This window comes from Achroia grisella, unplaced genomic scaffold, assembly GCF_030625045.1.
Source record: "Achroia grisella isolate CSIRO2021 unplaced genomic scaffold, CSIRO_AGI_Agris_v1 utg918, whole genome shotgun sequence".
Taxonomy (NCBI): Eukaryota; Metazoa; Arthropoda; class Insecta; order Lepidoptera; family Pyralidae; genus Achroia; species Achroia grisella.
In genome coordinates, this window is record NW_026713067.1 from 2,210,588 (window position 1) to 2,237,365 (window position 26,778).

At 34.6% G+C, this 26,778-nt stretch overlaps 2 protein-coding genes across 2 annotated transcripts in view; both read right to left on the bottom strand.

The window, feature by feature from the left end:
• The window catches only part of LOC131853933 (transient-receptor-potential-like protein), a 31,352-nt gene extending 4,574 nt beyond the window's left edge, over positions 1–26,778 (bottom strand). The window contains exons 1-17 of the mRNA XM_059205022.1: positions 26,752–26,778; positions 25,306–25,430; positions 22,849–23,086; positions 22,038–22,180; positions 20,959–21,139; positions 20,280–20,471; positions 18,967–19,201; positions 17,954–18,106; positions 17,082–17,337; positions 16,412–16,545; positions 14,364–14,487; positions 10,465–10,660; positions 8,377–8,544; positions 7,039–7,258; positions 5,847–6,042; positions 3,775–3,881; positions 2,590–2,733 (exon numbers count right to left, since the gene is read on the bottom strand). Coding sequence (XP_059061005.1) covers positions 2,590–2,733; positions 3,775–3,881; positions 5,847–6,042; positions 7,039–7,258; positions 8,377–8,544; positions 10,465–10,660; positions 14,364–14,487; positions 16,412–16,545; positions 17,082–17,337; positions 17,954–18,106; positions 18,967–19,201; positions 20,280–20,471; positions 20,959–21,139; positions 22,038–22,180; positions 22,849–23,086; positions 25,306–25,430; positions 26,752–26,778 — 2,839 coding nt within the window. The remainder of the gene's footprint in view (positions 1–2,589; positions 2,734–3,774; positions 3,882–5,846; positions 6,043–7,038; positions 7,259–8,376; positions 8,545–10,464; positions 10,661–14,363; positions 14,488–16,411; positions 16,546–17,081; positions 17,338–17,953; positions 18,107–18,966; positions 19,202–20,279; positions 20,472–20,958; positions 21,140–22,037; positions 22,181–22,848; positions 23,087–25,305; positions 25,431–26,751) is intronic.
• Positions 11,359–12,928, bottom strand: LOC131854005 (tektin-1). The gene has a single exon (XM_059205128.1). The coding sequence runs from the start codon at positions 12,643–12,645 to the stop codon at positions 11,359–11,361; it is 1,287 nt and encodes a 428-aa protein (XP_059061111.1). The 5' UTR covers positions 12,646–12,928.

The window sequence follows — 26,778 nt, forward strand, 5'->3', positions numbered from 1 at the left end:
ATTATCTGTTGTATTATTCATTCAGTAAAAATGTGACAAATATATATAATTTAATGACTATTTTAATCATTATATTCTACAATAGTTTGTAGGTTTAATAAGTATTGTCTGTAAATGTAAAAATTTTTATTTTTTATTTGTATATTAGAGCGGCCTCGTACTTGCGTGACATGATTCAATATTTGATTACAGATATGTACATTAGTATTACCACAGATAACATTATATTACATAGTATTACTCAGGTTTAAAATGGGAAGATAATATAGGTATGTTGTTCAAATAATCTGCTTAGAGTAAGCGCAAGCCGATATGTAGGTAATATATATGTTTTATTTAATATCGCGAAATTGCTCTGCGGCAGTGCGGTAAGTCGTGCTAGTCTAATAGCTCTGTGTAACGAACTTGTGGACAACGAACTCCTTGTGTTTATGCAGCAGAAGCTGGACGTAATGGACGAAGCAAGTGCAGTGCAAATAATATTTACGACGACGTCGGGAAGGCGAATGTTCTGCTCTTAAATACTTTATATGTAGATACTTAATAAATAATGTCTCGCAGACGTGACGGGCAGAGAAGATTTAAAAAAACTTCCTCTAGTAACATTCGATCCCTTCGAGGTACCCAGCCTATTCAAGGGCATCGTGTCCTTAAAAAAGAGTTCAGCCGACGCTACGTTTCAAAGCGTCAGAGCAAATAATTAATAAGTAACGTAAGGAAGTGGACAGTTTGCGCGACTCACGGATAGAATCTAGGTTACTTAATGACGCTATGAACATAAACACGTGTCGTAGGTCATGCCGCGATGTTTTCTTACCAATAATAATAATAATTTCTTTGTTGTGCATAAAAAACAAAAAAGTGCTTAATATGCTAACAAAAAGCGGCCTTATCACTCAAAGCAAGCTCTTACAAACAACCTGGGAAATAGAAGTTTTGAATAAGAGAAGGTAGGTGGCACACTATAAAATTAGAGTTACATTTTCAAATATTAATATGAATACAATTTAAATGTTATCATTACGTAATGTGTATGTTAGTCTATAATAATATGGGCCAGAAGTCCGTATCACCGTTTAACATGAATTTCGTTAAACAAGTTTGTTTTAGAATAACACATACGGAACTAAAAAACTAGATTGTCAATAAAAAAGGCCCTATCTTTCTTATGAAAACCAAACAGTATAAAAAATTGTATTAATATGCAATACATTGGAATATAATAAATATGAAATTAAATTAAAATTATATAATATTATATAATAATAATGAAATTTCAAAATAAAAAAATATATACCTCTATATTTACTGTAATAGTAGAGTGAGCTGAGTATAGCGGAATGTAAATATTTTCCGCAAAATGTTGATTGAAAGTATTGCTATCGCGCTTAGGTTAGGGGAAACGTAAGTCTCTAAATAGAGATAGAACGAATACTGAAAAATACATATACATAGTAATTTTATTGCGTGGACACACTCTTCTTAAAGAAGACGACAAAAGTCTACCACCAGATTCCCTAAAATCACCGGACGAGGTTATCCAATACATCCAATGAAATTAAATTACTTATTTGCGATATTTTTCATTACTATATCTAAGAGTATTGGGATTCTCGGTATCAACATCTCTAGGACAGTTAAGTAGTCATCTCGAAGAAGGTCAGGCTGGCATCCAAATGCTTAATAGATCGAAGTGGTACTTCACTACGGACCTGAGACTTCTTTTCTATAAGTCACAAATTCGCCAGCATATGGAGTATTGCTCTCATCTTTAAGCACCTGGATACCAGCTCGGTCGTTTTGACTTGATTCAGAGACATGCTATCAGAATTATCGATAACCCCGATCTCTCAAGCGGTAACAAACCGATTAGCTTGAAGCGAGTCTTTGCATCACTTTGTGTTTTCTACCAAATATACAACGGACTGTGCTCTGAAGAATTGTTCGACATGATGCCCACGGCTATCTTTTACCATCGCACCGCTCAGTATCTACAGTGAATTTATCCCCACATGCTGGAGCCTAAGTGGTCTCGGACAGTGCCGTTTTAGACGAGATTCCTCCCACGTACACTCAGCTTGTGAAATGAACTACCTGTTGAGGTTTTTTCGAGAGACTAGAGCATGGAGTTTACGAGATTGAAGTGCATTAAGGTCTCTTAAGGGTCAGCAACGTGCACGTGCACCCCTGATCTTTAAGGCGTCTATAGGCTATGGTCGTCTACCACCCGATGCTTGTTTGTTACCACCGTGGTATAATATACATATATGTATATTGCTACGGTAAGTTACTAAGAGAAAAAGACATTACTTGGTCAGCAATATTATTGGGCATATAAATTAAAAATCGTAAAAGTATTCATCACGCAATGCAACAAAATGACGGACGGTAAGGACAGTGATAAAAAATTATGACATCCATAAAAGGCCGAAAGATCCAATATGAATATAATTATTAATTAATTACAAAAATTGCTGCATAAAATTTTAACAGTGTATCTACAGAGTATCTACTAGCCGTGAGAAGCTGGAGCGGTCCACTAGTGACATATTTTAACAGTGCACAATAATTGAGACCTTGTCATCTTACCTGGAGGTTTCCATGGCGATTTTGGAGTTGGAGAAGATAAATCAACCGGTTCGCCAACTTCCGTTGAGATATCCTTGATTAACTCCAACAGAGTGTGTCCTGGAGTCACGGGCATTTCTATTGGAGAGGCACCTCTGGAACCTTCTGAAATAATTTTTTTTTTCGATAATTGTCTTAATAACAAAATGTGTAGCCCCCGGTTGTACTAATGTGTAGCCCAAATTCTATTTTAATACAGCAACACTGCAACGTTGGGATTTCAGCTGGCCAGAGATAATATGTTAATCGTTATAACTTTCATATTCAAATTCGCTAACGATCGCATAAGTATATCAATCACACATCAAATTATGCTATTTTCAATTAAATAAAAAACTGACCTGGAATCTCTGACTTTAATTCCACAATCAAGATCATCGTCTCACTAAAAGGCGTAAACACTTCCTTTTATGTAACTCCTTTGTCATTCCAGGAGACTAAAACTTCATGCCTACCCTGTAATTGCACTATAAAGCCTTACATATATCCTACAAAGTAAGATGTACTCGTATCTACTCAGACAATTTTGTGCAACGTATTTTATATTTTAATAATTATTATTTTATAGTCTTTTTTCTTCGGACTACTCTAACGCTGTTGGCCGCAGCTGGTCTTTACAGCTTCACCTGACGTTAGGGGGCGAGTGCAGATGGCACTCCAAACCCGCGGAAGGACTTATGGAGCGGCTGAAGGCCAACTCCTGCCTGACGGATACGACTTTAGTCTGAGGGCACCACTAGGGGTTCGAACCTCGGCTCAGGCCGCCGTCATTTTGATCCCCGTTTGAATTGGACGGGGGATCGATCGGAGGGGCGCCCGGGGGCGCAGTAAAAAAATAGAACCTATATTTTTTTAAGTTAGTGAAATGTTGAAAAGGAGACGCCGTGTTGTTATGAATGCATAGACAAGGATTACCGCTTGCTATTAGGTGCTCAGGTCAGGTCAGCTTGGTTATTATATATGCCATTATAGTTACGTAAAAAATATTAGGAATGGGTTTTGTTTGAGCTTCGCCTCACTTCTCTTCTATCATTAAATACTTTAGGTCTTTTTCATACATATAAGGTAGATATATATTACCATTTACCATTGCAAGGACGACCTAGGCCAGAGGGATAGAACTAGAAGTTATACTAGGATGGTTACCTGGTAGTGGTGATCGCAAAACCAACTTCCTGGCTTCATCCATAGCACGCTGTAAGTTCTGCTGATTTTTAAAAGATTCCCGGCTGCGACATCTACCGATTTGACTCCTGTGGGAAATACATCAAGATAATAATTTATTATATATAATACAATGTAGGGACCGATCATTGGGAACTCTTTTTGAAGCACTTTTCTGTGATATTTATAACCTTTATAAAAAACATTTATATATACATGATTTACATGTTTTTCAAATCATTGTTTTCCTGAGTCATGACTGCGGTTACATAAAAAAATAAAAACAAAACAAGCTATATCATCGTATATTCATGATTATGAGAGGCGACCAGTCCGCTAATCCAGTCTGATATAATAACTACTATCGTCCTGCCAGCTGTAAATACTATTTATATATGTAGATATATAATATTTTGGCGTTTGTGGCCCGTGATCCCACCTTCATGAAGGAGGACTACTGGCCGAAGGTTGTGGTGTATCGGCGCTACCGTGGCAGATTACCATTATCAGTGCCGTGATCACACGACAATTTATATTTATTTTTCTATTAATTGTATTATTCATATGTATGTTAGTCTGTAAGGTATTTATAATATATATATATATATATATTTATTTTATTCAGGCTACTAATGAGTAGCCTGAATAAAATAAATAAAAAAAGATATTTACTGCTGGTCATAAAGTATCAATTGACGGTCATAAGGAACGGTCTATTCTGCCTTCCTACACTGCTGCTTTATCATAATCTTGACAAGATAGTCACTATATGAGCTCTACTTTTTATATGACATTTACAAACGTAACTTTGGAAGTGTCGCATCGTTTAATAATACAAAATGCACAGCCTTCACTAATATTACGAGAGATATGAAATTTCGTGACATTTATTAAGACAGAACACAGAAGTTACTGTACAATCAAAAGAAAATAAGGGCATGTCAGTTTTAAATATGCATAAATGAATATATAAAACTTCCAGTGATTCTGATTATAGGAACAACAATTTTTACAATAAAAATGAGTAGTTATTTAAAAAAAAAACAAGTAAATAAATTTATCTTCTTAATCTCAATCTCTATATGCTCAAATATACTCGTAGATTGAATCATTGATAGGTACGCCATAGCACAAAACAACAGACCGTAAAGAATGTACCAGTTGAGTTTAAAAACTTAAAGTTCTTAATAGCAGAATTGTACAGTAATTATGATATAAAAAATCATACATAATTGGCCGAAAGTATCATATGTTGTCGGTGTCGCTATTTAGTTGTAAATAAATTTTATTTGCATAAGTAATTCACCATCACTTTAATTTTATTTCTTTATTTAATTCAGGCCGCATGACCCACATTAAAAATACCTTATAGACTAACATACGTCTCAAATAATAATAAAATATAAAGGTAAATTTTCTGTGATCACGGCACTAACAACGGCACTAACAACGGCCTTTAATTATAAGACCCACATATTGTAAAACTGTAAATATAATTTGATATCGACCAATTTGGGTTTACATAGTACATAATTAATGTAAAATATCACACACATAGGAGTTTAATATAGTACATAGTTAATGTAATATATCACTTATTAACTATGTACATCAGTTTTCGAATTGAAAACCTATTTGTGATCCTTAATAAATAAATAAAAAATTATAAACTAATAATAATAACCAATTTTGTGTTCGGGTTTGAAATAAAGAACACAAAATAATGACAAAGAGATCATATGTACATTAAAGTACACGTTTGATTTATATTATGGAACCTTTTACAGTTCCTCTGAAAATCGTAAGTGTTGTGGATAAAACATAATGCAGAGTGACATCTAACAATTAATAATATCAGATATTATTATTAATTACTGTAAATGTTTTTCTTTGTTTTTAATAATAGTTTACAACCGTTGCAAGCTCAGCTCCAGTCTGCCTGTGACCGGTATGCCATGTAACAGCTCAAGAAAACGAATGTGGCAATGTTAATATATCCATTACTTACAAAGTTATGAGCACTTTCGAATTCACTACTGTATTAAAATACTTACGATACTCCAGTGCCGGCGAGAGTCTGGTCCCATTTCGCGTTGGTTGTATTAGCGACGGCCAATTTGGCGATCCTTCTGAACTTGGCCAGACCGTCTTCATCAGCCGGTCTGTCTTCATCATCGATAGCTACCGGTGCGACGTGGAAGTCCTTCATCAGTCGCCTCTCCCATACTTTCATACGTTTGCCGAGTACCACTGAGGGAAAATAAATTTATTCGTCAATAGCTTTAATTGGACTGGCAAACTGACGGCCCATCTGATGATAAGTGGTAACCGTCGCTTATATATAGTACTTAAATGATACCGCGAATATCACGTTATCATGTGGTACCCGTGATATCTCATGCATTACCATTCCAGAGTACTAAGATATCATGCATCTTATCCCGTAATTTCACTGTCTCATCTGCACCCTATAAACAAAACGCGGCTTAACAATATAGTGTAGTATATGGCTATGATGACTAACAGATAGAAAGGGGGCGAAATGGAATTGTTAGTAATGTGGACTTACGAACCCATTACTAGCAATGTACCATGTCAGGTTGACCTCCACGCGGTTCCCCCTGGAAACCATCGTCATAAATTTCTTGATAAATTTGTCACGATGGGCTAACTGACCTGACCTCATGCACATCTTATCTTTCTCCACTGGTGCCCCGCCAGCGTAAACTGTTAGCGCAGGCGGGTGCACCATTCCATTATCATCCACAAAAAAAAAATAGATAGTAATTATGTCTATTCAAATGAACTTAATATAAGCACATTTAAATAGTAATACTCATTCAGACTCATCACAAGAAGAACAAACAAGAAACGTGTATGTTGCTCTTTTAAATAAAAGTTGTCTAAGTAACTTTAAATAAAGATGTATTGTAAGTAAATACGGATTAACAAAGGCATAAATATATACCTACGATCCGTTGTGAGCACTACTGATTCATACTGATTTTATTGACTTCTTTACTATAATGGTACATGTATGAGATAGGTACTTTTTGGTCACCTCGGTTCTAAATAATGCATAATACATTTTTTAATTTACTTTTCAATACTAATTGCTCAAATTCTAATTTTGTTGTAATACATCTTAATAATTGTATGTTTTTGGAACACAATACCCTATTGTTCTTTCCTTAATAATTAATAACTCTCAGTTACACAAATTTACTCTATATGTTATTTACTCACTCTTCTCTTTTCTGTCAGTGAAAGAGACGTCCATTCCATTCTTCTCGAAAACTTCGAGAAGTTCATATCTGAGCGCTGATACGTCGCCTTTCAGTTCATTGACATCGTCTTCTGTGACCGGCTCATCATCCATTCTCCTGTGCATTGCGGACACATACCGCCAAACAAGAGCTCTCATGACAGCTGTGTAACGGACATCATTCTCTTTCTCCTTCTGCTCCTGTTAACAAAATGTGTTCATTGACCCAATTTTATTTTACTTAAGTTTTACATTGAGTAATTTTACAGTAAGCAATTCTTAGGTAGTTAAAATTCAAAGCAGGTTAATTATGGACCCTGTTGGACACAGCAAACAGAAGAGAAGACAAGAAGACGCGTTCATTGGTGTATATGCAATTATAATATTGTGTATAAAAAAATCTAATCTCTTAATTATTTAAAAATTTTGATTAAGTATATATTTAATTAGTAAATATATCGAATATTTAAATAAGTATGTCAGTTTGCTATTAGTAATTAATATATTTCGACGGCTTTGTGGTCTAGCGGTCTATTTAGCATACCGCATTACTTCCGATGGTCGCAGATTCGATTCCTCGCACGGCACAAACATTCGTATTCATGAATACATGTATCACTTCAGAGTCAGACAACGTGTCAATACTGTTGCTAAGGCATCGTAAAACAGTACTACTTGAAAAAATGATGGTTTATAATACTTTTTATTTTTAGCATTGTGCCTAATACGGTCCAAAATAATATACCTATACAAACAGATGCAGAAGAGTAAACAGTAGTAATAATAAATCCAATATTCTATTAAAATTAATATTAATAACTAAACTAATAATCAATCTAAGGACAATAATATCTGAGGACAGTAAGTCTAAGTACTAGCTCTGAGTCGGAGCTTGTATTATGGCTACTATGTAGACAACACATAGGACTCATATTTAAATGCATTTTTTGTAAATACATACGTAATATACATAGTATACACCCAGACCAATACAGTCATACCCATGAATGCATATTCTTCTGTGTGAGGAATCGAACCCATGATCATTTCTTTACTTCCGTAAAGAAGTGTGCTAAACCGCTAGACCAACGACGCCGTCAAATTATATACAACTAGCTGACCCGTGCGACTTCGTCTGCATCACACTTATCATTATGTATCGTCCAATTTACATAATATCTTTTTAAATTATAGCCCATGTGTTATTCTACTGTGTAAGTTTTTGCGTGAAAGAGTAACAAACATCCATCTATACTCACAAACTTTCGCTTTAATAATATTATAATATTAGTAAGAAATCTTACTAATATTATACAAACCTTTGTCTTCATTTTCCTGACTTTGTCCTTCTTTCTCAGGCCCAACATTTTTAGCAGCAACTTGGGAGTGGGGAAGATATTGAAGGGTGGCGGTAATGTCGCGCTCTCCTCAAAGTAACTCATCCAAAGTCGAGTTCTTGCAAATTTCCACTCCACGTCTGAGTGTTCCTAAAAAGAATGATTAATCCAGGAAAAATTGAATTTAAACATGAAGTGACCAGTTTTGACGCAATACAAAAAGATAAGTCTGCAAATACGTGAATAATAATGTTCAAAAAGAAATAAGTGACGGGAAAGGCATGAAAAAATTAAAAATGGATTGCAAAACGCTTTTTTCAAAATAACTCGATAACGGCAAGAAATATGAAAAAATGTTTTAAATAAAAGTTGTAGAGAATATAAATCTTCACAAAACAGGTCCTTTAAATTTTTTCATTATCTGCTGTTGTTTAGCAAGAAAATTTAAAAAACATTATAACTAAAACTAACAAATGAACGATATGTTTCTCAATATTCATATATTTTTATATATTGAGCCAAAACTGGTCACGTCATTTTTGATTTAAAATTTTACTGGTCGCGATATCTGGTACAACACAATGTGTTAGACTCTACGCGATGGTTTTTTTGTCTTATAAAATAATAGCAAATCACCCCAGCTTCGTACGGGTATACATGTATTATACATAAAAGCTTCCTCTAGAATCACGGTAAATAGAAAGAAAGAGAAGAAGAAGGTTTTTTTTAATAGATAGACTATTAAAAAATCGCTTCTAAATCCATTGCGTAGTTTTAAAGATTTAAGCATACAGAGAGACACACAGCGACAACGAATTTGTTTTATACTATAATTGAGGGTTTCATCAGCAAAATATGCCACCCCTATCGGTGCATACATAATATCTAAACCACAGATAATATAATATTACATAATCTAAACTATGGTAGATTTCGTACTTTAAGACCTACTTTGACTACATTAATAATTTTGGTTGCATCTTCAGTTAAAGGGTTGTTTAAAATACGGGATCAATTCGCATCTAATCAAGGGATCAACACACGATGTTGTATAAAATCAAAATCAATGTAGGGGTAGTATCATCCTAAATCCTGGTACAATTTTGTTTTTTTTAGAATTCGGTACGATCACATTTTCACACATTTTGTATAAATTTTGATGGTCAAAATACGATGATGTATGTATGCATGTGGCGAAGAATTCGAACCTCGACTCTGACCGTCGTAATTTCGATCCTTGTTTGATTAGTACAGTGAATCGATCGGAGGGATGCCTCATGCAGTAACAAAGTTATCAGAGTGAAATTAATCTATTTTACCCAGCATTATGATATTTAATAACATGATAACATCAATATTTTTTATTAAAAAGTGTATAAAAATAGATATTTAACGAAATTAATCGTTTTCATCATGTATAAATATTGTACATCTTTCTTAATTAAGTAGTAACGTACGTACGCTTTGTTAAATCATAATTTAATCCCGCGATAAATAGAACGAGACTCGAAAGTAAATGATACAATTTCCTCACATATACACAGAATATTTCCGTCACATGACAGCTTTTCAGACAATTTGAGTAAAAAACTTAATAAGTACTCTACATACAAGTCCTAAACAAGATAGACGTACATACAGTTTTTTTATATGCAAAAAAACCTCTAAGTAATATGTTCGGTCATAGGTACTGTTTATTTCCCAGGGATCGAACGCGACCATCGTTAACATTCTGACTTTTTAGTACCTAATATATACCTGTCATTTTAGGTTATTAAAAATAGAAAAAGTGTTTCCACTTTAGTAACTTTATTATTCTTTTCACGCTTAAATTATTACTACGTTATACTTTGTATTACAATTTAATGAAATCATACAAAATACAATTAAAATTTCGCGTGCTTTTTCTTCTATAGAAGTACTCTATTGAGTAGGTATATTTAATAACTTTAAATAACGTACAATATTGATATATTACTAAATGCCAACCGTATATGCCTAAGGATATTATGTGTCGCATTATAAAAAATATTACTTAATCAAGATAAGAAATAACATAGTATTACTTACATCGATCATGGCATAAGAATTGGACATCATAGCGATAAGCAGGTTCAATAATACTATGACATTGATCACGGAGTATGACCCGAACATCAGCAGACCCCAAAACCGAGTATAACTCTTGATGCCAGCCAACTCGAAGTTCTCCAGCCCAACCATGCCGAATGAGGCCCAGAAGAGTGACTGCGATGCTTCGAAGACACTAGTCAAAACGTAACAATATAACTAACATTGTGACTTTATGCAATTTTATATTACCTCCCAAACGACCGACCGATTTTTATGAAATTTTATACGCACATTCAATAGGTCTGAGAAACGGCTACTATCTATTTTTCATACTCCTAAGTTATAAGGGTTGTCCAGTCCTAATATATTTTTTATTTTTTGGAAATAAAAAATATATTAGGACTGGACAACCCTTATAACTTAGGAGTATGAAAAATAGATAGTTGTAGTAGATTGAAAATAATATATATATATATATATTATTTTTTTATAGCATTAAAAAATATGTACAACACAAAATTTTCACCCTTCCCTCACCAATCCCTAACACAACGTTTGTTTGGAGAGCTGTTGTATATACATATATCTACAACCACGGCGAAATGTGGGTTTGTCAACTGATTCATTACCCTGACAATAGACAGACAATACCTCTGACTACGTCATCTGGAATAATAGCTGTAATAACAGATATATATTCAACGTGGACACGCTTACCATAATTTATGATTCTAAATACAATTGAACCAACGACCATCGGAAGTAAGGCGATGTACTAAACATAGTCATATTACTAATAATTAGACGATATTTATACTACAATTTTATTTAGTAAATAGTATACAATTCGTACATACAATATTTTTTATAAACATAGAAAATAAACAAACATTAATAAGCATGATAGTCCATTGTTTCTCTCAATGTCATACAGTCTACTTCGTCAATCTTGAGTGTATTTATTTTTACATTTATATCTTCTTCCAGCTGAATTTGTGTTTGCAATAAATAACGCAAGGATGATGTAGCCTCATGCAGCATTTGTTGAAGTTGCTCAGTACTATGGCGGAGCATCTCACATTCATAATATAGTGCCTGACCTGGTGGGTCACGAACCAACTCTGCACCCACTCTCTGTGCTCTTCTACCGAGTCGGGTATGCGCCAATGCTACATTGCCTTCTTTATCAGATAGCGCCTTCTGAAGTTGCAAAATATTGTTCTGCATATCAGCAATCTTCTGAGTCGTTTCTCTATGCATATCTTCCAGCTTTCCTTTAGCTATTTTTGTTTCCTTAATTCTCTCAGTAAAAGCATGGTTGCATTTTTTATAAGCCACCCATAAGTCATCAATTACCTGCTTTAACAACGTATCCACAAACATACGAATAGGTCGCGCACTTGTGACTTCTTTGGCAGCAAGTTTAATGTTACTGGCTGAATAGGCATTATACTCTTCAGCAGATATATTGGATGGATCCAAGTTTGCATATCCTTCATACACCGAGAGACACAAATCAGTCGGCTTTAGAGAAAGTGAAGCCTTGTCTAAATCAATAGCTGCTTGTTTATATTGTAGATCTCGATCGAGCAAATAACGAGTAGCTCGTAAGCGTCTCATCTGCTCATTCAGTTGTTCCAAAACACGTTTTAGAAGACTTTGACCACCAAGTATTGTAGTAATTTCTTGCTGTAGGGCATGCTCTACCTCGTCCACTACTAAATCTATGCCAATACGTCCATCTCGTAACATTAAACACTTTCTACATATAGTAAGAGCATTTGATTGTAACGAAGAAAGACAGTCCATTAGGCGAGTTTTGTAGACACCGAGTGCTTCTAATTCAATACAAATTTCTTTTCTTTGTAATTGTAGTTCCTTCTTGTTGAATTCTATGTCCCCGATACGTTCTTCTATGCGTCTATCTGAGGTTGCTTTCATGATCTGTGATCTCTCCGCCGTTTCCTCTCGAACTCTTTGGCATTCTCCCAGCACTCTGTCGGCTAATTGTTGTTGGTCTTCTGTATTTCGACATCTCTGATCGTTACTCAATTTCCACTCTGAAATAGTAAACTTTGTAGATCTTGGGGGCATGCACACTAATGCCTGTTCGGATAATCTGGTAGTAGCAATTGGAGCTCCAATTATATGTCTCACACCAAACTGAGCTTCCCCCATATTTATGGTTATTTTATTTAACTAAATAAATTAAAAATGAAACATCAAAAATAGCACATTGCGAATAAAAAGATATAAATTGACATAACTGTTGCTATGATATAAACAGTTGATATGGTAACAATATTTAGTTATTGACCACACTGGGAGAATTATTAAGCTTGTGTCACTAGGAATACAAAATTATATATATACTTTATTGCACTTTTTTCATTAATAAATAAAGACAATTATACAAAATGTGAGCAAAGGCGGGCAAATCATGTACGAATCTGTGTCACAATATTTTATCAGTAGGTACCTACGCCATATTTACAAGCAAATATTTATCAATTTTTAAGGTTTTGTTGGCATAAGCAAGCATTATGTACATACTTTATAATTCTAAATTTACTATTGAGATATCTCGAAAATGACAGGCTTGTTGATAAGGTAGATAAAATAAACGTAGCTAGGCAACGGTGTTGCCGCGCACTCTGTAGATTCGTCACGATGTTATAATAAGCTTATGTAAGGTAACATTAATTAATGTAAACATTACAAAGAGTTTTTTTTGCATTTTGAATAGACTGAATCTCAGGACTACCATCAAGTATCCATCTATATAATTATCACATTTATTGGAATAAATAATTTACTAATTTCATATGTCAAATTCCATTTTGTTTCAATTGTCATAGAGGCCTACACTTATAAAACGTAGTGTTAATTGCTTTATGGGACTATATTAGCCGACAGATGTTATTCTCTTTTGATTATGAATATCAAGTCAAAAAGTTTCCTGAAATTATCAAGTTTTTCAACATTTGTTGAAGGTCCTAACAACAAGTTTCTTAGTGTTAGAAAACTTTATTTTTAATGAAATCGGTTATGTTCTAGTTAAACGTGTCGTGACTAAGACAAATAGGCATTTCTACATTCACGTACAAATGTTATAATGACAATGCTTTTTGTTTCCATTTCCGTAACGTATCACGAGATTAGCTTTTCAGAGTGAATGTATTTCGTTATGGGTTACGTCGAACGAAATCGCGGTAATAATACCGCCATTTTACATTTTTATTAGCTCTTAAATTTTACGTATTCTCTTAAAACGCTTAGTGGATCTGCTGCGTTGCATGTATACCAAATAATAAAACATTAATATAGATAGCTACATTCTTAAAAAACAATGGGCTCTTTTATTTAATACTCATTGGTTATGAAATAACATATTTGCAAAATATTGGTACAGTAGATATTATGTTACATGATACACTCGTATTATTGATCAGTAATATACGAGTATACCATACAGGCATTATGTGAAAGTATTCGTTTTACTCAAATATTCTTGGACACTGTAAAATTGCATTGTGTTCACATTTTTTTAAATTCGGGGCTTTCAGGAATTTAATTTTATTAATAGTCATACATTTTTATATTAATCCCTTCTTTTTTTATATGTATTTAATATTACAATAACAACTTATCCATTTTAATGGCTAGTAGAACAGATCAACTTTCTAGATCTAGATTAATAAAATCACTTTATAATATATGTAATAGTTCCACATAATGTTAGTATTCTAAAATGTGTGGATGGCAATTTCAACAACATCGCCTTCATTCCGAAGATGAATGACTATGGAATCAACAATTATAAGATTACTATACATAAATTATTAAAATGAAGTTTATTTCAACGAAGATTATTTTTATTATATTCTAGAACTTACTTGCCAAAACTCCTCCATTTCATACAAGAATCACCGGCGTTGTCCCAATCGGGTAAACCTCCGGGTAGCACGTAACATTTCTTCTTCTCTAAATCAGCAAAATACCACAGCAGTTGATTGAGACCTGGGAAAATTTTAAATTGTATAAAACTCTATAGACCTTTTCCATGAAAACGTGAAACTACTCGTGAAAACGTGGTTGTTGTGGAACTGTTCTGGAAACTAATTATTTTTCTAAAGATCTTAGATTGCACCTTTTTATATTCTTAATTTATATACTAGCAACTTATTAAATATTTTGGGTGCAATAAAAGAATTGTGACTTTGTTATTATAGATTCATTTTGAATAGGAGGCAGTGTGTGCGCGTTGAACACTGCAATAGTAATTTCGATTTTGCTTCCTACGGGATTTTCCGCAGGGCAGTACCTTGGGACCTACATTGTTTTTAATATATGTTAATGATTTGTTAAAAATGTACATTCTCGGTGCTAACATACAGATGTTTGCAGACGATACGGTTGTTCTTTTTTATGGCTCTAACTGGAATAATATAGGTAACATCAGGAACTAACACAGCCTGGCTAGAAGATAAGTTACTCATGTTAAATACTAGTAAAACGAAATATCTCTGCTTTGCAAAACAAACAAGGGCTCACCAGGGGATTTACGATTAAGACTACATTCTTTACCGTGTAATCGCTCTAGTCCTAACGCAAACAAATCAAGTGATTGTACTATAGGTACTTGAAAGATAATGTAATATAAAGTATTTAGGCATAGTCATTGATGACAGATTAAATTGGAAAGAACATATATCCACACTTTCCAAGAGAGTTCGTAAATTTATATATCTATTTAAAGAACTCCTGTCACGCTATTCGCAAACTATATATGTATATATATATATATCAATGTGTATATATAGTTTGCGAATATATATCAACTATATATATAATCATGCCTTAGGCAGTATTTGTATAATTATAGTAATCAGTGGTTAACGTAGTGGGTGACACATTTGTTAAAATTTATTAGTAAATAGCCATAAGTCATATATATAATGTGTAACTGTTTGTTGACCTAAACAAATTAAAAAAAAAAATGTATTCGTAGATACCATGGAAGTGCATCATCTTTATCCAACAATGATTAGAAGACTTCATCGTTTATTGCATTAAGACTTAATTGGCCAAAAGTAAATTTGCACGTCAACAATACCAGTTTCATGCCTCAAGATTATTCAATATGTTTACTCAGGTTGTAAACCCAAAGAGTATGACTCAATATCAAATTAAAAATAGAATTAAACAATGGTGAAATCAGCTACACTACGATGATACGGAAAATGTGATAAAAGTTCAGTGACATACTTCATTAACATCACTAAGTTTAATTTGCACATTCAATTTTGTATTACAAAAAACACACGCATCAAATGCATACACACTACAACATACAATATAGTGCAAAATGTTATGTTTGTTTCAACATTTTTTTTTCTTATAACTTTAATTTTTAAATTTGTATGTTTAGATAAAATATCGTTTATATGTATCATGATATACTTAGTTTTCATCAATCTATAATAAAAGTTCATGTATTGGGAAGGAACTGGCTTCTGTCATACGGATAATGTTAGTTCAGAAGCCGGGACCAAAATCGTTTTTATTTATTTCAGGCTATGACTGCTGATTAAATTGTTTCTTTATGAAGTAACCGTCAGTAAATAAATAATATGATAAATCACTTATTTTCCTTATTTTTTGTAATTCTATACAATATCATTTGAAAATAATAAGAGCTCAGTTTGTAGTCAGTTCTTTTAGTCAAAATTTCATTCCGAATTCGTGGTTGATTTGACTTATTATGTAAGTATCTGTAGTGGATCTATATATATTATGATATCGTTTAATAGTTGTATATTAATTTATTACAGTTAATTATGTTTATAATAATATCCTACATAAACATACGAGTAGGATACTTTGTAATAATATTTAGGAGGAGTACCACGGGGATACAACTAGTATTGAATAATATACTAACCACAAGCAAATGCGAACAGCACCAAGCTGTATATGAAGAAGAACTTGACTATGTCGATGACCATCCTTCCGAGGGAAATCTGCAGAGGTCCCAGGTGAGGGTTGATGGAGAACAGATGTACCAGCTTTAACGCACTGATATAAGAGAAACAATAAGTAAATATCAGCACAACTGTTATCCCAGATGGATCAGTAGAGTAGATCCCAGATAGTCAAAGGCATTATCAGCCTCATTGGTCTAGCGATTTAGCACACGACTTCCGATGGTATCAGGTTCGATTCCTCGCACGGTACAAACATTTATATTCATGAGTATGATTGTTTATATTGAACTTAAGAAAAAAAATGTATTTAAGTAAATCCATCTGTTGTCTAGTATCAATAATACAAGCTCTGCTTATCTTGGGTCTAGATGATGGTGTATGAATTGTCCTGATTTTACTCTTTTCCATCCAAATCTTCTTTGGACTCCTACAAATGTTTTAAAACCAAAATTAGCCGTATTGATCCACCCGTTCTGGAGTTTTAGCAATACTAGCAAACGTCATATCATTTTTATATATATTATTATTATTATACATATATATGTATATAGAAAAAGTAACGCAAACGAAGTCTCACGGGTCAGTAGTATAAAAGAAATTATTAGTAATTAAATAATTATTAATCACCTAAATATATTAGCAGCAGCGAATAACCCTTCAGCAATGAGTTGCGGATCAAATGGATCCCACTGTTCCCGCGGGATAAACTTGGTCTGTGGGTCTTTGCCGATCTCAGATCTCTGTTGGAGGTACGCTGCGAACCGCAACAACGCCACCGCCACGTACAAAGAGTTTCTAGTGAAGTCTATAAAATTCCACATGTTGCGTAGATAAGAACGTATGCCTTCGATAAATATCTCTTGCGTTTCTTCCCAGATGAAGCCTTAAAATGAAACAATTTAATGTTATATTTCAACTATTTACGTATGTATTTATCTTACCATGTTTTTTTAACCCGTTGGTTGTTGAACGGTACAAACATTTGTATTGATGAGTATAATTGCCTTTTTTATATATATTGGGCACATATATTTAGAAAACGCCCAGAATTTTATGTATGGATATCAATTAGTATCCATACTTTATTTAATATCCATAACACAAGCTTTGCTGAATCGAAAATAAGGCGGAGGGTTAAACTGCAAGATCACCGAGATTGTGGAAACAAGTAGGTACAGGCAGTCCTCGACTAACGTCAAACAATGATTTGTGAAATTCCTCTTACGTCAATTGTTTAGATTTGCGGCATAGGAGAATTCACTTGTCGCACGGTCTATGTCCGTGGGGCTGCGGAGCGAGGTACCACGCACATGCTTGTTTAGTTATTTCTTTCAGTTAATTTGGATCCTAACCCTTGTGTTTTACATGTAAACATATGAAAACATATGTCTCGATTTACGTCGCGGCGTCGTTTCGATTTACGTCGCGTATTTCGAGAACCTAATATAACGTAAGTACGAGGGCTACCTGTATTTGCTAAAAATGTTGTAATTACTAACCGAGTACGTAAACAACGACCACCAGCTCTAAATAAGTGGGCCCGTTGCCCCTCTGTTTAAGGAGCTCCTTCTCCAGCTCCTTCACCATCCAATCTGGTCCGAACAGCTGTATTGCCTGCACCTCGGCTCTTTGTGATACCAATATCAAAATCACTGGCAAAATTAAAAAAATTGAATATAAAATTACCACAAAGTGGATTACATTCTGCACTCCTCTATTAGTTAGGAGTTTCCTCCCGCGTACACTTAGATTGTGGAATGAACTTCCGAGAACTTGCCGAGGTTTTCCCACGAGATTACAGCATGGGGATTTTCAAGAAGGGTATATTGAGGGTTTATTCTTAAGGGTCAGCAACGCGCACGTGATACCCTGGTGTTTCAGGCGTTCATAGGCTACGGTAACCATTTGCCATCAGAAGGCCGTGTGCTTGATTGCCACCATCATAGTATAAAAAGAAAGCTGTGCCCGCGGTTTTACTCGCATGATATTTATAACCTGTTGTTGTTCCGATGTTTATGTTATATTAGTTTTACATTACGTGAAAGAGTAACAAACATCCATTCATCCGTCTATCCATCCATACTCACAAACTTTCACGTTTATACATAGTATTAGTAAATACTCAAGTGTGCAAAATTAAACTAAATACTCCTCAATTTTCGTAAAAAGGGAGACGATGTTTTTGCTTCACATAGTAATAAATATAGACTAGCTGTTCCCGCGACTTCGTCCGCGTGGAATTTATTTTTATATATGTTTTTTTTCTAAAATAAAAGTAGCCTAAGTTACTCCTTATTATATCAGCTAACGGCCAAAAAAGTCCCGTCATAATCGGTCCAGCCATTTCAGAGATTATCCGGAACAAACTGACAGACAGACAAAAATTATAAAAATATCATTTTTTACTACATGCATATATTGATATGCATGTAGAAAAAATTATTATTTCAATATTACAAACAGACACTCCAATTTTATTTATATGTAGGTATAGATGTATAGATATACTTACACAAGAAGAACAGATAACTGGACGCGTGTATCAAGAACTTCATGAATGGTTTCCTCATCAGCTTGCCTGTAGCGCAGTTAGGGGCGATCATGTACAATGTGCAGTAGAAGGGGAACAGAAGAGCAACCCGGCAGATGATCATGATTTTCTCCATGGCGGTTTTCCGACGGAACCCTGGGACTCCCTCGTACCAGATCGCAGCCAGCAATTGTTGGATGTTAGGATGTGACACGAACTGCCAAATTATATCATTTATGTATAATAATCTCTTGTCACTGTGTTTGTCGTCGAACTTCTGTGAAAAGACTTCACCTATTTTTTTAAGAATACATCACAAGATGTGACAACAATCTACAATCAAGCTATGATTGTAGATTGTTGTCACATCACTAGATACCGTCGTTGTTGTGAGTAGATGTCGTTATGAGTAAAAATGGTAGGAATGGAATGTGATTGTAACGGCTACGAAATAAAGTAATAATAATAATAGCTGCTCTCCCCGGTTTCCCACGGGTACACAGACCTTCCTCTTAAATCATTCTATTTATTTAAAAAAACTGCTTCAAAATCCGTTGCGTAGTTTTAAAGCTTTAAGCATACATAGGGACGGACAGACAGCGACAGCGACTTTATTTTATACTATGTAATGATTACGCTACGACCAATAGAAGCGAAGCATGAGTGAAAAATGTAAAAACGGGGAAAATTTTGAAAATTCATGTTTGACGGCTTCCGTTGCGTGCGCTGAGAGAACGAAGTCGCGGTAGCTAGTTTATAAATGAAATATAAATAGTTTAATTGAATAAGTAACAACATCATAACACAATTTTTATGAAATATCATCAACAACATCGATGCAAAGTGTCTTTAATTAAAATTACGAATGATTTATCATTAGAAAAATATACATAATGCCTATTAGTGTTCGAATTAACTTTAGCATGACGTAATGTTATGTTATAATCGACAAAAATAGAATACACGTACATTGTTATAACAGTGTAGCTATTATTAAAAATGATAAATAAAGGACTTATCAAGCGGACTGTATTTGTATTAACTAAATGTAAACAAATTATAATTATTAGGTAATTATGAAGTTAACTACTACTCGAACAGTAATTCAAGTCTATCTTTAGAGAAATAAGAAAGTCCCTCGTACGACGTTGTCGCGTCTGATGATATATCCGACAGCATATATCTACTCGGTGTCTAATAGACCATACTGACTATAAGCGGGTTCATGTGAGATTGGGCGGAGTAGAAGTACTGTCGAGACGCTTCCTTTGTAATGGTTATATAAGTCTACAAACCTTTTTTTGTTTAAAATCTATGGCCAGCTCCAATCGCGCTAGCTTCATATGATCTCCTTCAACGAACCCTGGTTCTTCTGGATCATGGTTCAAAATTATGGCCAGCTCCTGAGAACTGCGGGACTGGTCGAGGAGGTCGACAGCAAACTTTTGCGCTTGACGACGCAGCTCCAAGTATTCCGCCTTACTTTCCTGTTGTGAAAATGCATCATTAACTTCCACCATCGCGCTGCTCGCCATTAACAAGGAATTCTTCCACTGACTCTGGAACCTAAATGGTCACAGTCAGTGAGGTTTCAGTGAAATTTTCCGTCACACATACTTACACTGTGGAATGAATTAGCTGTAGAGACTTTCCTTTGATAAAAGCCTTTTTAAAGAACCTCATTCTATAGGAATGAGGTTCTTTAAAAAGGCGTAAAAGACTACGGATTCTGCCGTTATCGAAATGTTTATACGACAACCTTTAAAAAGGGTATTATTTTTAAGCATCCAGAACATCCGGATGTTTAAGGCATCCTTAGGCCTTAAACACAGCCTACGGTTAAACGGTTACCGTACCCTATGTACGGTAACCGTTGGTCGGTGCTTCAAAAGTAAAAAACGAGTGTAATATTTTTATTTAGTTTCTCAAACACTCGCAGTAGAAATGATTTAAACAAAAAAAAACACTAGTTACCTGCTCAGCGAAAGCCAAATTTCTCAGCTCCCATGAGAGTTGAAAAGCTGTAAGTATGGGATCGTTGGAGGAGAGAGCAATAAGAGATGGGGAGGCTAGTGCTCTGTACGCATTAAGACGCGCCAAAGAATGCCGAAGAGAGTCTTCAGTAGATTCACGGATACACTCATCACAACCGCACCTACGAAGAAAATAGCAATAACTTATTTATTTATTTTAGACTACTAGGCCAATATTATTTATACTTTATAGACTAACATACATATGAATTAATAATACAAAACTAATTATGTACTATATTGAAATTTATTGTGGTCACGGTACTGACGACGGCAACCTGCCACGGTAGCGTCGATACACCACCCCCATCGGTCAGTAGTCCTCCTTCATGAAGGTGGGGACTTTTTGAAGCATGTTGGTGGGCACTCGAGCCACAAACGCATAGAAACTCGTATTGTGACTCGATTCCAACTGTGTCACCCAGGTCAAAACCCTAGCGATGCCCTCAGACCAAAGGCAGGAGAGTTTGCTTTCAGCCGCTCCATAAGTTACCTAGTACCTTCGGGAGGTTTGGAATGCCATCTGCACTCGGCCCCTATCATCCAGTGTAGCTGTAAAGGCCAACTGCGACGAATAGCATCAGAGAAGTCCGAAAGAAAAGCACAACCCGCGACTTAACGAACAAGGAGAAACGGAAGAGTTGTGAGCAGGTCGACAAGTGAAAATATCTTTATCCATGATAAGTCTATTACAAATAATTTTGATGAGCATGCCCTCGTCTCAAAATATAATTTGAGCCGAGAAATACTGATAAATTCTCTGGTTTAGTATGAACATGCTAAAAATATAGGCTATATATAATACTAATAGATATATCATATACAGAATTCGCAAAATTAGGATCAGAAATGTTATATGAGTGTAAGTCAATAAAAATTACTTAATTAATAGACGGTAACTTTGTTACAACTGATTGTTGCCTCAAATAGATAACACAGATGTACTAAGGCAAACTTTTTATAAAGTCAACCTTGGTAAAAAAAAAGTTATATGAATATTAACTACACTTTTTCTCTCACCTAACATCATGAGGGTTGGGCAGAGTAGCGCCCCTGTCCAGGAGTATTTTCAGAATCTCATAATTGTTCTTGTGTGCAGCTAACATCAGAGGGGTGATGTCAGGTGTAAACATGGCAGTGTTGGGATCCACTTTCTGCCAACTCTGGTTACACAAATATATTTATTATAGAAAAACTAGCGCTGTACTATATATAAACTTTCTCTTATCTTACTAATATTATAAACCTGAATGTTTGTAAGTATGAATGAATGGACGTTTGTTACTTTTTCACGCAATAACTACTGAACAAATTTTGATTAAACTTTACAATAATATAGCTTATATATCAGAATAACAGATAGGCTATAATTTAAAAAGATATTACGTAAATTGGGCGAATTATAATGATAAATATCAAGTAAGCGTGACGCATACTAAATTGCGCGATTACTCGCGCAATTTCGTCTACATATGTTGTAGACGAAATTGTTGAATTAATTTATAAAAGAAACTAGCTACTAACAAGGTTTCCAAATAATAATAATACTTGCATCTGTATGTATTCCAAATAATATAATTCGACACAATTACTTAAATCGACATTACAAAGTCTTCGGAAAAGAACAAGCTATAGTATAATAACTCCTTCTTTTGGTCTTACCCGAAACTCCGTCCGTACAAACTGTCATCCCTTATTCCATCCCCTTCTATATTACTTTTTAAAAGTAAAGATTACCTACATGTTTAGTCAAGAAAAGGTAATAAACAGACAGACAAAATCGGTATTTTTTATTTCTACCGCCTCACCATCTTTAAAAACAAATACTTACATAAGGCTCCCCTTCCTTATGTATCAGTTCTTCATGCTCCAACAATAGTTCAACAGCTTCAACAAATTCAGCGTTAATGGCTTGCAACAGAGCATCCTTGGTCTCCACACCCATAATGACCAGCAGTTCGACCATCTCCATATTTTCACCATCTATCGCCAGCGTTAGTGCTCCACGACCCAGAGAATCCACGCAGTTCACTTCGATATGTTTTTGGCGGTGTGCTTTCTGCAAAATCCTGTGCAAGAGAAATGTCGGCCCAAATTAAATAGTCAGCGATTGCAAAAAAAGAATCATCGTTATCGGAGCAGACAGCGTGTTCTTTAACATCTAAAAAGTCCCGCTTGACGGATACGACTTTAGTCTGATGGCACCGCTAGGAGTTCGAACCTCCGCTCAGACCGTCGTAATTGCGATCCCGTTGAATTTGTGATACCCGTAGTATATTATATATAGATGACAGTTACTTACATACCTATATATTTTTTGTTACATCTTTGTCTTGTTTAGTGTTCTTTTTTTTATCATTTTATACATAATTGTATTTTCTGATGAGGATAGTGTATCCTCTCACAGAAAATACAATTACAATAGAGTTTCATTCATTAATTCATTCATTTAATTTTAAATGATTTCTTATAATATCTCCTTTTCGATATCCTAAATTATTGGGCTCTGGTTACATCCTATATAAATAGATTCAAATAGTATAACAATATCAAAGGTAAGGTAATACCAATGGCGATGTCTGTCCCCATTAGATAAGTCATTATAATAATGCTTATTATGCGGTCAGTTTATTTAGGATGTGCCAATCTACTATTGCTTTTGGATATATAAGTTCCATTACTAATCTTCTTAACTGAAGGTGCTTATGGATTTATGTAACACTAGCTGTTAACCGCGACTTCGTTTGTTTTTATATATGAGCTATTTAGATAGGTTAACTCCGTCCTCGTATAATGTTCACGTAAATCTAACGGGCACACCATATGTTCCCACCATATGTACACCGCCTTACTTTTGATGGTTCCGGGTTCAATTTTAGCACGGTGTAAACATATGTAATCATGAGTATATTTGTTTGTATTAGTCTAGGTGTTTTCTATGCTTAATTGTATATATGTATAGTATTTACAAAAAAATCATGTTTTTTATTTTTTTGGTAGGTTAGCTTGGAACTAAATAGCGCTGTGTGAATTGTCCTGAGATTAAAAAATACATTAAGTTCATACTTTGTTATTGTCTACTGTTTTTTATAATAACTATATTGTTTTTATATGACACAAGTCAATCCAATATTTTGCGACTATATCGGAATATATATATATTTTTTTTTTTTCTTTGCTCGTCTCCTTCTTTACAAGCGGTAATAAACAGACAGAGAGACGTGACACCGTAAAAGACCACATGCGTTAGTATTCCTCAGTCTATGGTCTCCAACGAATGCGACTTTCTTCTACAAAGTCTACCATTATTGAATAATAATAATCTCAGTACAATTCACATAGCGCCGTCTCGACCCAAGATAAGCTAGCTAAAGCTTGTGTTATGGGTACTGGATAACTGATACAAATACATAAATATTTTTTTTATGAAGACCGACACAAACAATCATACTCATGAATACAAATGTTTGTGCCGTGCGGGGAATCAAACCCGCGACTATCGGAAGTAAAGCGGTATGCTAAACCGCTAGACCAACGAGGCCCTCTGAAATGTGGCTGAAAGTATAATCTACGAGTACTTGATTCTGCATTCAAATAATAATTAAATCAGCACGGTAATGAATATGGTCAACATTGGCAGGACCTTCCAAATTGACTGGTTCAATTCAATTAATATTGCGCAGTAATTAGATTTTACGTTACGTCCAAATCAAATGACCGCTTCGAGTACGGTTTTACTTCTTATTTTAAACTAGCTACCTATCCCGGCATCGCGTGGTGTACATGTTTTATACATATAAACCTTCCTCTTGAAACATGTTTTATACATATAAATCTATTGCAAAAAGGTGCATAAAAATCAGTTGTGTAGTTTAAAAGATATAAGCGAACAGACAGAGGAAGCGAATTCATGTTATACTATGTGAAGACGACATTACATTGTTAAATTATTACATATAACAATGTAGTAATTTTACAATGTAATAATTTAAGACCATACATGTATGTACATGTTCTGGTAATTAAAATATTAATAATAATATACTTTAAAAATTCACACAGCAACATCTGCGTTCCAAGCTAAGCAAATCTTGTGTTATGGATATCAGAGATTTATATGATCTATGGTAAATTCGTTTATAATATATGTAGAAAATACCCAGACCGACACAAACGATCATCCTCAGGAATATAAATGTTTGGTTCCGTGCTGGGACTCTAACCCGCGACCATCGGAAGAAAAGCATTGTCCTAAATCGCTAGACCACCACGGCCATACAGTACTTACCTTCTGACGTTACCCATGTCTCCTCTTTCAACCGCCAAGAGATACTTCTTCTCTTCAAGGGTGAGAGCCTTTGGTAGCGTCGGCAGTTCCATCGGCTTCCGCACGCATTCCAACTCAGGGTTACCCTACAGGTAAAAAACCCAATTTTATACATATACGCATATATATAACGTCACCACTGTTATCCTAGATGAAGCTGAGGAATGCCTCATAACATTTACAATTGACAATGGTCAATTGTAAATATTATGGCGCAACGGTTGATACACCCATATTAAATCTGGAAATATCTTAAATCCACCGTGATATGAAGCGAACCTACCGCAATGTGAAATGGCAAGTGGCAATTGCAAGTGACAATGACAAGTTGCAATGGCAAGTGACAGTGGCAAGTGTCAAATGTAAGTTGTAATAGCAAGTGGCAAGTGGCAATGGCAAGTGCCAATGGCCAGTGGCAATGGCAAAAGAAAGAAAGAAAAACATTTATTGACAACCATTATTGATAAAAATATACATTTACACATCTGTCAACATAAAAATCATGGTCTTATCTCTAAATTGCCATATTTGTACTGTAATTGTAAATAAATATTTTTTTTTTATTATAACTCATTAATTTTGTGGTTTGATATATTTGTTAACTCATCGGAAAGTCTGTCGAAATATAAATTGACAGACAATTTTTTTATATAGCTCAGACTTGAACCTACAACCTCTTGGACATAGTTCAGGATATAATTTATTTATACTGGACGACGCGACGCTCCACTCGTATTAATCCCGCTGATTATCCATCCACCAAAATGACTGTATTTGTTGCCAAATGACTAACGTCAAAGATAACATGTCCGTAGTGCTGTTCATGTATGTAGCCGACGGTACGGTTGAGTGTCTACCAATTGGGTTTGCTTGCCATTATAATTACACTAGCTTACCCGCGTAACTTACCTCACATTTATCATTATAGTTCGCCCAATTTACAATATATCTTTTTAAATTATAAACTATATGTTTTCAATATGTTATAATTATCTTCTGATGTATAAGCTAAACTTTCATCAAAATCTATTCAGTCGTTTTTGCGAAAATGTATAAACATCCATCCATCCATACTCATAAACTTTCGAGTTTATTTTATTAAGTAAGATTAAGATAAAGTAAATAAATAATCCTGGACAATTAACACAGCGCCATCTAGTACGGTAAGCAGGCCTTGTGTTATGGGTACTAGACAACTGAATAAATACTTAGATTGTTTTTTGTAAATATATACATAGCAAAATACTCAGACCGATACAAACAATCATACTCATGAATACAAATGTTTGCACCGTGCGAGGAATCGAACCCGCAACCATTATAAGTAAAGCGGTGTGCTAAACCGCTAGACCACGGACCTTGGAGGCCGTCAAATAAATAAATTTGATAAAGATAAGAGCTACTCACACATTCCAGGTCCTTTTTATCAGCCAT

What these genes read in the sequence shown, in the direction of transcription:
- LOC131854005 (XM_059205128.1), bottom strand. Translation starts at nt 12,645, where the DNA reads ATGGGGGAAGCTCAGTTTGGTGTGAGACATATAATTGGAGCTCCAATT.